A 12,751-nucleotide genomic window follows, 5' to 3' on the forward strand; every position below is an offset into this window, starting at 1 on the left:
GGGTCTATGAGTGCCCATGGCTGCGGCTTTAATTTGGAGAAAGTGAGGAGTCAAAATAGAGGCTTTGAGTGTGAGAACAATATGCACCCGGTGGAGGGAAATTGACTGGGTCTCTGTTCAAGGAAGAACCGGAGGGCATTGAGACGTTTGTGGGGAATGGAGGTGTAAAGGCACTGGACTTCTATGTCAAAGATGAGGCAATGGGGGCTTAGAAATGTAAAGCTATTGAAGAGTTTAAAAGGGTGTGAGGTGTCTTGGATGTAGGTTGGAAGGGGCTGGGCAAGGGCGGATGGGATGTGATCAAGGTATTTGAGATGAGTTCTGAAAAAGACTGGAGCAGACAAAAACAATGGGTCTGTTTGTGGATTTTGAGAAGGAGATAAAAGTGGATTATGCGGGGCTGAGGAATGATACGGTTGTAGATTCTGGAATGGAGATGACCAGAGGTGATGAGGTGGGTAATGGTCTGGGAGATGACCGCCTAGTTGTCTGTGAGGTCATGGTCAAGGGGTAGGAGGTGTCTGAGAGCTGGTGCCTGGCCTCAGCACAGTAGGGGTCAGCCTGCCAGACTACAACAGCACCTCCCTGTTGGCGGGTTGAAAAAGGGCCTCGACCCGAAACGTCACCCATTCCTTCTCTCCAGAGATGCAGCCTGGCCCGCTGAGTTACTCCAGCATTTTGTGTCTATCTTTAAGAACAATGTTGGGATTGTTGCTGAGTGAGCAGAGGGCAGTGTGTTCAGAGGGTGGTGAGAATGGAGTGGGTGGGGGTGGGGGGGGGAGTGGAGAAGTCAAGAAGGTGCAGTTATTAAGAATAAGATCCCAAGAAGGTGTAGAGGCCGGCAGGGGGAGTCCATAAGGAGGAGGAAGGGGTTGTCACTGGGCAGCAAGGACTCCTTGCCAGAAGAAGGTTTCTTGAGTCTGAATAACGGTCTCGACCCATCCCTTCTCTGCAGAGATGCTGACAGTCCCGCTGAGTTACTCCAGCACGTGGTGTCTATCTCCGGTGTGACCCAGCATCTGCAGTTGCTCGCTGCAAGTTTCTTGCAGCTGTCAGGCATTGCACTGCACATGATTGACAGCCCAGCCACCGGGCCCGACCCTCGCCTCCTCGTCGGCCAATCACAGCTCCCGTCGTCGCCCCGCCCCTGGCCGTGACGGACAGCTGGCTCCGCGATGCGGACCGAGTAGAGAGAGGGGAGGTGGGGAGCGGCCGGCGCCGGCGGTTGGCGATGCGGACCGAGTAGAGAGAGGGGAGGCGGGCAGACCGAGGGATGGCGGCCGCCGCCTGACACGGCCACGGGGGATGACAGCAACACCTGTGGAGTCAACCTAGTCTTCATCCATGGCGAATGTGAAAGTGGCCGTGAGGGTCCGTCCGCTGAGCAAGAGGTGAGAGGGAGGGGACCGAGGGAGGGAGGAGGGAGGACAGGGGGAGGAGAAGTCATGGAGGGGACTGAGGTTGGGAAGGGGAGCAGCAATGGAGGGAAAGGAGAAGAGGGGGACGGGGAGGAATGTGAGGGAGGGGAGATGTCAGGGGGAGTGGAGAGGGAGTAAGATAGTTTGGGGGAAAGGAAGGATAGAGAGAAGGGTGAAGGGGGAGGAGAGGAGAGATGATGGAGAGGGCAATGGATGAGGGAGAGGGGAAGGTGAGTGGGGAGGCAGTGTGGAGTGGAGTGGTGAGGGAAGGGAGCAGTAAGATATGGGGAGGAGGGAGGGGTAATTTAGTGGAGGAGCGAGGCGATGGGTTTAGGAGGAGGTGAGGGAGAGGAGTGTGAGAGGTGGAAAGAGCAGAGGGAAGGGAAGGTGGTGAAAGGAATGGATGGCTGAGGGAGGCATATTGGGGAGAGGAAAATGGGAGGAATGAGGGGGGGATAGGAGGTTGGGAGAGTAAGCAGTGATAGGGGAGAGGTGGTGGAAGGGGGAGGAATGAGATGGGTGGAAAGGCGAGGGGGAGTTGGGAGGGAGGGGATGAGGAAGAGGGTGTGTAGGGGTGAGGGTAGAGTGGGGTGAAGTGAGGTGGAGGGGGTAGGTGAGAGAATGATGTTTCGTGCAGGAGCGAAGGGAAGAGGGTTCAAGTAGGGTGCATAAGGAACAGAATAAAGGACTTTTGGGAGGAGAGATGATGGATTGGGAAAGAAGGCTAGAGGAGAGAAGTGAAGGGGGATAGAGAGTGGGGTCAGGTGCAGGGTGGGACGGGAGGGTGAGGAATGGGGAAGGGTTGAAGGGATTTGGTGTGGGAGGGGAGGCAGGATTCAGATGGATGGGGGTGGGTGGGCCAGAGGAGAGTGGGGGAATGGGGGGGCGGTCGGAGGGATGTGAGGGGTGACGGTCGGAGGGATGGGGGAAGGGGTATTGCGGGCGGGGAGAAGAGGGTGTCCAATGGAGGGGAGGGTGGGGCAGGAAGGGGGTAGGGGATTGGAGGCACATGATGAGTGGGGATGGGAAGGGGGGGGTTAAAGAGACAGGATGTGAGAGGGGGCTACGATGGGACGGTATGGGGAGGGGAGGTGGTGGGGTGGTGAGGGGGTGGTTGGCAAGAGTGGGGGAGGTAGGTTGGGAGGGAGTGTGAGAATATGTGGTGGGACAGGAGAATGCGGAAGAGGCCTTAACGGTAGACGGAAAGAGGAAATGAGGGCAGTAGGGTGTGTTATTGATAATGATATGTGGCTGGTGGTGAGTTTGTGATGCAGTTAACAACCATCAGAATGAAATGAGACCATAAGTGTGGTTTGCTGATGGGGAATGAGCAGTATCTGTGATAGTGCTACTGGGGTAACAACTGTAGGAGTATGACCTTGGTCTTGGAAATGTTCCGATAGGCTGCACATGGTGAATGGTGGTGACTGATTGCAGCAATTGACTTGTCTTCTTTTCTGACTGGTGCAGAATTCACCCCATGACTTGTCCGCCTTGTCTCTCTGCATATCTTATTAATTTAATCATTTTGTGTTATCTGCTAGACATCAGATAAAACAAAACATCTTGGGACATTTGTAATGCCCGGATTTGTTCAGGTTCATCTTAGAAGCTGCCCCTTCAGTGTGTAGCTCTGTTGCATTGTAATGCAATGGAGCTCAGGATATTAGAAATAGTTTGCAAAAGTGATTTATTTCTGAAAGTGTATTTGCAAAGTTCTTAATATCCGCTCTGTATTATTGCAGCAGTTAGCTCATGGGAGTTGGCCGCTGTTATAATGGAGTGCATAAAACATAATTCCAAGTGTACGTAATTGGAGACAGCCATTTCATGTTAACTGCAGCATTGTTGCTTTTCCAATGCCCGTTTATTACGCATAAACAAATTATATCGATGTTGTGCTTTTAAATCAATCTACATCTGCACTGGTTATTATCTTGTGATGTGTTTAATAGAGCAGATATGTAATTAAACAGTTTTCCATGTGTTTAAAAATAAGCAGGCAATGTTTAGGGCTGATTTGAATCTTAAAACTATCTGTCCAATCCACAGAGAGAAAATGGATTTCTTCAGGGGCTGATTTAAACCATAACTTGTCTGTTGGCTAAACATTGGCCAGTTTTTCACATTGCATCGCAAAGAATATCCCTGGAGGAAATATTTCTGATGTCAGCAAGCATTTTACACACTTATCCTCAGGCTTTGGTCAGTCTCAGACAAAGAAATGATTGTTAAGAAAATTGTAATTATGGTTTAAATTTGCCTAAATGAAAACTTTGTTAAATGATGTCCAATTGTTGATAATATGGTATTGTTTCAATAATGTGAGTTCTGTTAAGATATGTTTCAGCTGCATTCTGTAGTATTTATGATTTGTGTTCTGATTTCTATGGTGTAAAATTCTAGTCTGTCACTATTCAGTTCAGGGATTGAACAGTAGGTCTGTGGATATTACAGTTGAGATTCACTGCAGATAGGTGACTATTTATTCTTACCTGAAAATCTGTATTTTAAGGGTGGCATTTTAAATGCGCTAATTGTGAAGAGTGCGGATTCACATTTTTTAAATTTAAACTGAATGCACAAATTATTCTACATCTTTGGTGTTCTAGAGTCAGTGTTATTCATCATGGGAGCAAATCCATCAGCCAAACGTGTCCATACTGTGTCCCTCCATCCTTCCATTCCAGGATGCTTTTTATAGCTGAGTGGTGATAATGCCTCCTTCGTTATACAGTGAATAGTGAGCATCATGAGAACCACTTTGTGCTGTTCTATGATATTGGTGCTATATGAATGCTGTATAATGGAGCATGATAAATATAGAATGATAAATGCAAGTTGTGTTAACATTTCTGCTTTCACCCAATTTCTTGAAAACAGCTTGCCCACCACAATGTCCCCCTGCGCCGCCAACAACCTACTCCCAACCTCCCACCTTTGTCTCAGTTTAGTTTTTATAGGGTTTTTTTTAGTTTAGAGATACAGCGCAGAAACAGGCCCTTTGGGCCACCAGGTCCGTGCCGGCCAGTGATCCCCGCACATTAACACTACCGTACACCCACGAGGGATAATCTTTACATTTACCAAGCCAATTAACCTACAAACCTGTACGTCTTTGGAGTGTGGGAGGAAATCGAAGGTCTTGAAGAAAACCCAGGCAGGTCACGGGGAGAACGTACAAACTCTGTACAGACAGCACCCGTAGTCGGGATCGAACCCGGGTTTCCGGCGCTGCATTCGCTGTAAGGCAGCAAGTCTACTGCTGCGCCACCGTGCCCGCTTTTGTAATGTTGTGTTTATGAGTGTGATTCTTGCCTAGGTACTGTTTAAGAATGCATTAAATCCCTCATTATATTGCCGAGTAGGTGCGACTAAACATGAATGATCACTTCACCTTTCACTGTGCTTTAAGTGATTAATTTCTTGTTGTACTCGTGTTTGTTCTCTGTAATGTACATCTGTTGGAGAATTACTGAAATCTAGTTGAGAATTTATGCGTGTGGATACGCAAGGAAATAAACTCATCAGCCACCCATTTACACTAACCCGACCCTACATCCCATCAACTCGCCCTGGATTCTACCACTTTCCATGAGGGGAAATTTACAGCAATTAATTAACATACTGACGCATGCATATTTGGGACAGGGAGAAATGGGAGCACCTGGGGGAAACCCACGAGATCAAGAAAAACATGTCACCTCCAAAAAGAAGCCCCTGAGATCAAATTGAACCTGGGTCTCTGACGCTGTGAGGCAGCAACCCTACTACCAGTGTCATTGCAAATTCAAGGGGACGATAATTTTCTGAAGTGATTAAATGTATATGTTAATTAAAATGAAATTCACCTCACACACTAAACTTCTGCAACTCTGAACTCTCAGATAGTTGTAGAAAACAGAGTCCTTGCTCTCATCGGCTTTGGACATGAATGTTTGAAAACCCTCCTTGTCAGCTTGGATCTCGAGTGAATACAAAGCTTGTGCAGTCCATTTGCAGATCACCCCTGTGCTCAGTAACAGCACTTGGCTCCTGGCCCTCCAGTGTCTTCGTTTCAAATGTGTTGTTTCCAAATAGCTCTTCTACTCAACTCCCATAAACGTCTGAAAAATCAGTGTTCCTCGTATATGTTCTCTTCTGTTTGGCCACCCTTGACAGCTGTGCCTTCAGCTGTCCTGGGCTAAGTTCAGTAATGTTCCATAAACCTCTCTGCTTCCCTAATCTCCCCCGATAGGATTTATGCAGTTTTTAGTCACCTGTCCAACAAGCTTTTCCTTTTGGCTTGATATCAATATTTCTAAAGTCCCTTGGGCATTTTACTATGTTAAATGTATGATTAGAGTTCACAGTTGTGAATGTGGTAACATTAAAGAAGTGTCATTATTGCCTTGGTTGACTCTTTGTATTGACTTCTGTGTGTGCCACAGGGAACTCCTTTGTTCTCTTGGCAATCTAACCAAAATTAGGTTTGCAGTGAGTCTTCTGTCTTTTAGCAAGTGAAGTCGTTTTTGGCTTGTTTCTCAGGTCACGCCTTGGGCAGATGCAAGATGATTGTAAATGCAAAGCTGTATCAAGGATGATTGGTGTGCTGAGGATCCTGCCCTGTGTATAAACAAGCTGGTTTCCACAGCACCCAGGATCTAGAGCTGTATTGGTATTGTTACAATTCTTCTGTAATGTCTGGAGTGTTTACCTTTAGTATGAGTCATAAAAAACAAATGATAAACTTTGATCTGTATAACTCAGTATGAATGCCTGCCAATGTTTCTCTTCACTGACATAGAATGTGGCTGGAGGTACGTGGTGCCTAAGGAAGATTCATTGAATGTCTCTTACTGCCTTCCCACCTACCATTCCTTGAAGCAAAAATAAGGATCTGCTGGGTGTGAGAGTTAATACTGTTCATTATTGTCTCTGGTGATTGAATTGGTAGAATACTGATTTCTAAGACAGAAGACGATGGATGGGTTTCCATTCTGTGGGAGGACACTTGTGCGTGTTTGACTGTGTATCTGTTGTAAATTTGCATGGTAGATCCTGGTCTCTAATTGTCTTAGATCTCCTTGCCTTTGACCATAGCCTTGCTCTGTTAAGACAGGGTGGTAGTGGGTGTGTGATGGTACCACATATTAAAGGAAATTACATGGCAACATTACAATGAACTGAGGAACATGGAACATTGGGACCCTCGTGGGCAGCCTCAACTGCAACAGACCTAAACATTGCTTTTGTATCCTGGGATCCTGGATGGTTTAGCCTGCCACATGATGGATAGGAGATGGCCAACTCCAGGAGCAAGCATTGCAGGGCGAATGGAGACCATTTTGCGAAGCAGATGGGAAGTGGAATGCATGGGAGGGTCGGCTTTATGAGCGAGCTGGTTTTGAGAGGGTCTGCTGCTTTCCTGTCAATATCAACCCCTCACTCCTGCTTACCACCTGGAATTTGTGATTGCATCTGAACCCTTGGGGCCCACTCTCGAGTGCAACAAGTATTTTGTAGTCATCAGGCCAAACACTCCCTGGAGTTAAGGGATGAAGTTGGAGAGGAATTCTTCTCTGACCTCGAACATTCTCAGCAGGAAGCTAAAAAGTCTCTTCGGTCAATTTAGTGCCGTAGTTGGAAAAGATACAACCCTCCTGGAGAGGTATGAGGCAAAGTAGTTGGTAAAGTAAACTCCAGTGGACTTATTTTGGAACATGGCAGTGTGGCGCGACTCACGTCGCAGCGGCCTCTGCAGTCCGTCTGCCTTTTTTTAATTTTCTTGTCTCGTTTGAGTGTAGTTATAGTGGGGGTTTTTTTTTAACTGGGTATGTGTGGGGTGGTGGGGGGGGGGAAACTTTTAAAATCTCTTCCCTATACGGAGGACCCGACCTTTTCTCTGTCGGGTCTCTGTTGTCATTGGGGCCTAGCACCAGGGAGCGGCCTCCAACCGGAACGACCTGGGGGCTCCGGTCGCGGAGCCTGCGGACTACTTACCTTCGCAGAGCTGGCCGAGTTCGGAACGGGAGGAGCTGTGGTGGTGCGCTGCTGCGGCCCGACCCCGGAGATTCGGAGGCTCCAGCCGCAGGTCTGGTGGACGGTAACACCGGGTGCTTGCGGGTCCCTGGTGGGAGACCGCTTTTCGGGGCTTCCGCAACGGCGACTTCTCCCGCCCGAGTTGCGGGGTTGAGGATGAGGATGACCTCGAGCGGGGCCTTACATCGCCCGGCGCGACTTTAACGGCCGCGGGACTTGTCATCGCCCGTCGGGGGCTCCAACATCAAGACCCGGAGCGTGGCCTTGCATCGCCCGGCGCGGCTTTAATGGCCGCGGGACTTATTCCCCATCGCCCGCCGGGGGCTTTGACTTTGACATCGGGAGGACAATGGGGAGTGCAGGGGAGAGATATGACTTTGCCTTCCATCACAGTGAGGAGGAGATTCACTGTGATGGATGTTTGTGTAAATTGTGTTGTGTCTTGGTTCTTCTACTTGTTTGTATGACTGCAGAAACCAAATTTCGTTTGAACCTCAATGAGGTTCAAATGACAACAAATAAATAGTATTGCATTGTATTATAAGCAGCACCCAGTTTCATCAGAAAAAAAAAAATATCCTTAATCTGAACACCTGCTAGTGGACATCATTGTCCAAATGAGGGACTGGAGGGATGTCATGATCGCCATGTACTGACCACCCAATCCCCTCTCATCTCCAGTGAGAGACGCATGGAACTGCAGACATCCGAAGAAGGCTCCTGACCCGAAACATCACCTATCCATGTTCTTCAGAGATGCTGCCTGACCTACTGAGTTACTCTAGCACATTACGTCTCATCTCCATTGACCTTGTTCCAAACAATTTTGGCAACAGGGATGAAGCTGCAGGAGAATTGAAGACCCCACAAAGAAGTTAGTGCCCCCAAGGACAACTCTATATTGGGAACTGCAGAGTATTCACAATATTCCAACTGCCCTGAGGCCCTCTATCATTCAAAGTGAGGAGTTTGGGTTCTCTGCCAACAGTGGATATTTTTAAGGCAGAGATAGACAAATTCTTGATTAGAACAGGTGCTAAGGGTTATGGAGCGAAGGCAGGAAAATGGGATTGGGGGGGGGGGGGGGGGGGGAGCAGCATTGAGCCACATTGGAATCCGATTCACAAACATCTGAACGGAGAAGTACATCAAAATGCTCATCTTGAGGATAAATGTTGGGTGAAAAGATCTCAAGCAATCCTGCAATAAGCAGGTTTGTAAATCTCAAAGGCCATCCCTGGCCTAAATACCTCTGGGTTTGGTCCACAGAGACAGTCACAGTGATAGAAATAGGCCCACAGCTCATTCAATTCAGGCGGACTATTAAGTACCCATTTACACAAACCCGATTTTTATTCTCTCCAAATTTCCAATCCACTATCTCCAGATTCTATTACTTTGCGACTCTCATACAGCAGCAAATTAACCTACCAACTTGCTGTCTTTGGGGGTTTGGGAGGGACCGGAGCACCCAAAGAAAAACAAAGGAGAGAGAATGTGCAAACTGTATGGACTGTATCAAAGGTCGGTATTGAATCTAGGTCACGGGGGCTGTGAGATAGTGACACCACTACCTGTGCCATCATGCTGCCAGAAAGTTAAGAAAGGAGGCGATTTTATCAAAGCCAGATGCGGTCAGAGTCTGGTGGATGAGGCACGAGTATTTGTTGAGACTGTTCTTGACTCCATCCAATAACAATGTGCCTCTATTCTACATTTTCCTTGAACTTCCTCTCCTTTGATGTCTCGTTTTCACACCTTACCCTTCCATATCTCTATGTTCCCTCTCCCCTGACTCCGCCTAAAGAAGCGTCTCGACTCAAAATGTCACCCATTCCTTCTATCCAGAGATGCTGCCTGTCCTGCTGAGTTACTCCAACATTTTGTGCCTATCTTCAGTGTAAACCAGCATCTGCAGTTCTTTCAATGTGCAACGATCTTGGTGTTATCCCAACCTGGCAAAATGTTGAAAAGGCCATCCAGCAATGACAAACACCAAAGCTCCTTTGGCAAGTGGAATCCTTACCAAAGTTGTAAAACATTATTAAGGATTACTTCATGACAGAGAACTGTCGCCAACAATTGTTATGTACATATAGAGTGAGGTACAAGTACAATGAAAATTCTGCTTGCAGCAGCATCACAGGCACATAGACTCTAACAACACATTAACATTAAACATTGTGCTTGCATTGTGCACAATTAGAAAAAAAGTCCATGGTAATGCAAGAGATAGTCTACAGTGTTCCATTGCCAAGGTAGGATTAGGATTTTGTTGGTCAGTTCAAGAACCTGATGGTTGTAGGAAAGTAGCTGTTCTTTAACCTGGCAGCGGGAGACTTCAAGCTTCGAAGCCTCTTGTCCGATGATGGTAACAAGATTGAACTGTCGTGGGCTGATCTGTATTGTCTGGATGGCAGGGATCCTTTATAATGGGGTGCTGTTATCCTAAGGCAATGCCTCGTAGATACTTTCATTGCTGGGTTGGGCTGTGACCATGATGGACTGGGCTGAGTCTAATACTCTTTGTATTATATCTCCCTTATATTTCTGTGCCTTTGAATTGCCGTGGCAGACCATGGTGCAATTAGTCGGGATACTTTCTACAGTGCATCTGGAGGAGTTTGTTGGAGTATCCGGTGATATGCTGAACCTATTCCCTGGATAGTTGAAGGCTTTGCTAGGTGCTGTGAATGTGTTGAATTTCATCACTGATGTCTACCTTCACTGAGAGGTGGTTGTTGCAGTAGAGAAAGTAGTCTGCATCCTCCACAGTATAGTTATGGGGGTTGGCGATCTACAGTAAGGGCAGATTAGCATGGATCTTTGTTTTTTGGCAATCAAATGTAAGCTTATATACTTAAGTGAATGAGTTGACTGTAATTTGAGCTTGGCCTATATTTATGTGAATTTACAAGTGTCGTCTGAGTATAGCTGCTCGATGACTGGATTTGGGGTGACTGATTAGCTGATATGAGTAGCATTGTTGGAAAGACTGAGTAACGTGCAGTGGTGATATTGCATCCTTGCTTGACACTGGGCTTCATTGACATTTGGCCAAGGGCATGATTCCCATGCTGCCATGTCACTGGCAACAGATGCAAACACATTTTTTGACAGCAAGTGAATTTGAGAAGGATTTTCCACCGTACCTTTCAAGTAATGGAGATGGATATGAAGTCACAGAGTGATTGCTGCTGCTGTTTTGATCAACTGGGGTTGATGCACAGTGATGACCCTGTCCATTGTATCTCACGATGGACATAACCCACATTGAGGTTCTGGGGCAGCTCTTCAGCATTGGGACCATGTAGTTGAGGAGGGCCTCTGGGCTGACATTCCTTGTGAAGCCAGCCGGGAACCCCCCTTTTTTAGGTACCAAACCTACTCTGAACACATTCTAACCTAAATGTACAGCCCTTCAAGAACCAAGTTTTGGACTTTGCAATTTTATTTAGCCATGGATGAATTTACAGCTATTACTTTGATTTTGTCAATATTTATTTGGAAAGAAAGTTCCTCTCTAGTGAGTCCATCCCATGTTGTAGATTTTCTCCAAAGCATCTGATCCAGTGAAATGTATCGGATAGTTTTTGATTGATTTGAAGGCACTGCATATCCCCACATCCCAAATTATTGTGTATCTTCCTTCAACTCAAAGTTGGAATAAGTATATTTAAAATCTTTATTTCCTCTCTTTTTCAGTCTCTCTTTGTCCTTAAAATCTTGCTCTATATAACTTTTCTCTAAACTTGCTCTCAGCAGGTTTGTTCTATTTTAGTTTATTTGTCTCTAGAGGCGCCTTTTTTCCCTCCTCCAAACCATAGAAAAGCTCAGAAGGGGCCCCTTGACCCACTGTGCCTGAACCAATTTTTTGAAAGAGCTACTTCTCTCGTTCCACTCCCATTGCCCAACAATTTATTTGTTTCCATATGAATCAGATGTTCTGTTTTCCTCCCGGGTTGCCATATAGATAGACAAGTTTGGTATTCTGAAAAACGCAAGGAATCACGGTCACAAGCGATAAAAACTCGGCAGCCGTGCCGCGGACACAGACCTGTGCCTCATCTGCAGCCAGGATCAAACCCGGGTCGCTACGGAATCGCCAATGGACCATCCCCGTCCCCTCCCGAGTGCCCCCTGTGCCCCGGGGCGACCAGAGACGTCGGGGGTCAGACGGGAGCCACAGCCAGCGCGGAGAAACAGGGCTAAATCTAGTTCAACTCTACCTGTCTCATCCGGTCAACTGACAGCCCTGCCTGGACTGACGAGAACGACGGCACAGGCCCACAGCCAGGGCGGAGAAGCAGTGCTAAATTCAGCTCAACTCTGTCTCTCGCTGGGTTAACCTACGGCCCTGCCAGGAATGACGAGACACCAGCCCGGAGGTGGAGTTAGCGCTGCTTCTCCGCGCTGGCTGTTAGCTTGGGCGGTCGTTCCCGTAAGTCCAGGCAGGGCTGTCTGTTGACCCAGCAAAACAGGCAGAGTTGAGCTAAATTAGCGCTGCTTCTCTGCGCTGGCTGTGGGCCTGGGGGCACCGCTCCCATCTGACTCCCGACGTCTCTGGCCGCCCGGACTGGGGGGGGGGGGGGGGGGGGAGGAGGCACTCGGGAGGGAACAGGGATGGTCCAGTGGTGGTTTGGCAGCGATTGCGGCTCCAGAGACCTGGGATCGATCCTGGCTGCAGATGAGGCGCAGGTCTATGTCCATGCCGTGGCACAGCTGCCGAGGGTGTTTTTCGCTTGTGACCTTTGACCTGGCCATGCGCTGTCGGAATACCGAACTCGCTTATTGGACACTTGCACACATGCCTTCATCGGTCAGTACAGCGGTTACATCGTTACCTTATAACTGTGAAATACATCAGTAAGGGCCATTAGCCCTGCTATAGGAAGGATGTCGTTAAACTGGAAAAGATGTGTAAAAAGATTTATGAGAATGTTCCTAGATCTGGCGTGTTTGAATTTTAAGGATGGGCTGGATAGACTGGGTCTTTTTTTCCCTGGAGCGAAGGAGCCTGAGGGAGACCTCTATAGAGATTTATTATAAAACCAAGAGGGGCATAGATAAGATGAGTAGCTACAATCTTTTCCTTAGGGATGGGAGGTCAAAAATTAGAGGGCATTGTTTTAAGGTGAGGGGCAAAGATTTAAAAGGATCTAAGGGCCAACATTTTCCACACAGAATGGCACGTACAAGGAACGAGCTGTCAGACAAAATGGCAAAGGCCGGTACAATTATGTCACTTAAAAGACACTTGGACAGCTACACTAATAGGAAAGGTTTGGAGGGATAAAGGCCAGGCACAGGCA

At 47.6% G+C, this 12,751-nt stretch overlaps 1 protein-coding gene across 2 annotated transcripts in view; it reads left to right on the forward strand.

Annotated features, from left to right (window-relative positions):
• The first annotated feature begins 1,213 nt into the window (after positions 1–1,213).
• The window catches only part of stard9 (StAR related lipid transfer domain containing 9), a 182,831-nt gene continuing 171,293 nt past the window's right edge, over positions 1,214–12,751 (forward strand). For both annotated transcript variants that reach the window (XM_033026744.1, XM_033026745.1), the window contains exon 1: positions 1,214–1,391. In XM_033026744.1, coding sequence (XP_032882635.1) covers positions 1,345–1,391 — 47 coding nt within the window. In that variant the 5' untranslated portion in view covers positions 1,214–1,344. The remainder of the gene's footprint in view (positions 1,392–12,751) is intronic.

The sequence above is a fragment of the Amblyraja radiata genome, chromosome 9, assembly GCF_010909765.2.
Source record: "Amblyraja radiata isolate CabotCenter1 chromosome 9, sAmbRad1.1.pri, whole genome shotgun sequence".
In the NCBI taxonomy this organism is placed as follows: domain Eukaryota; kingdom Metazoa; phylum Chordata; class Chondrichthyes; order Rajiformes; family Rajidae; genus Amblyraja; species Amblyraja radiata.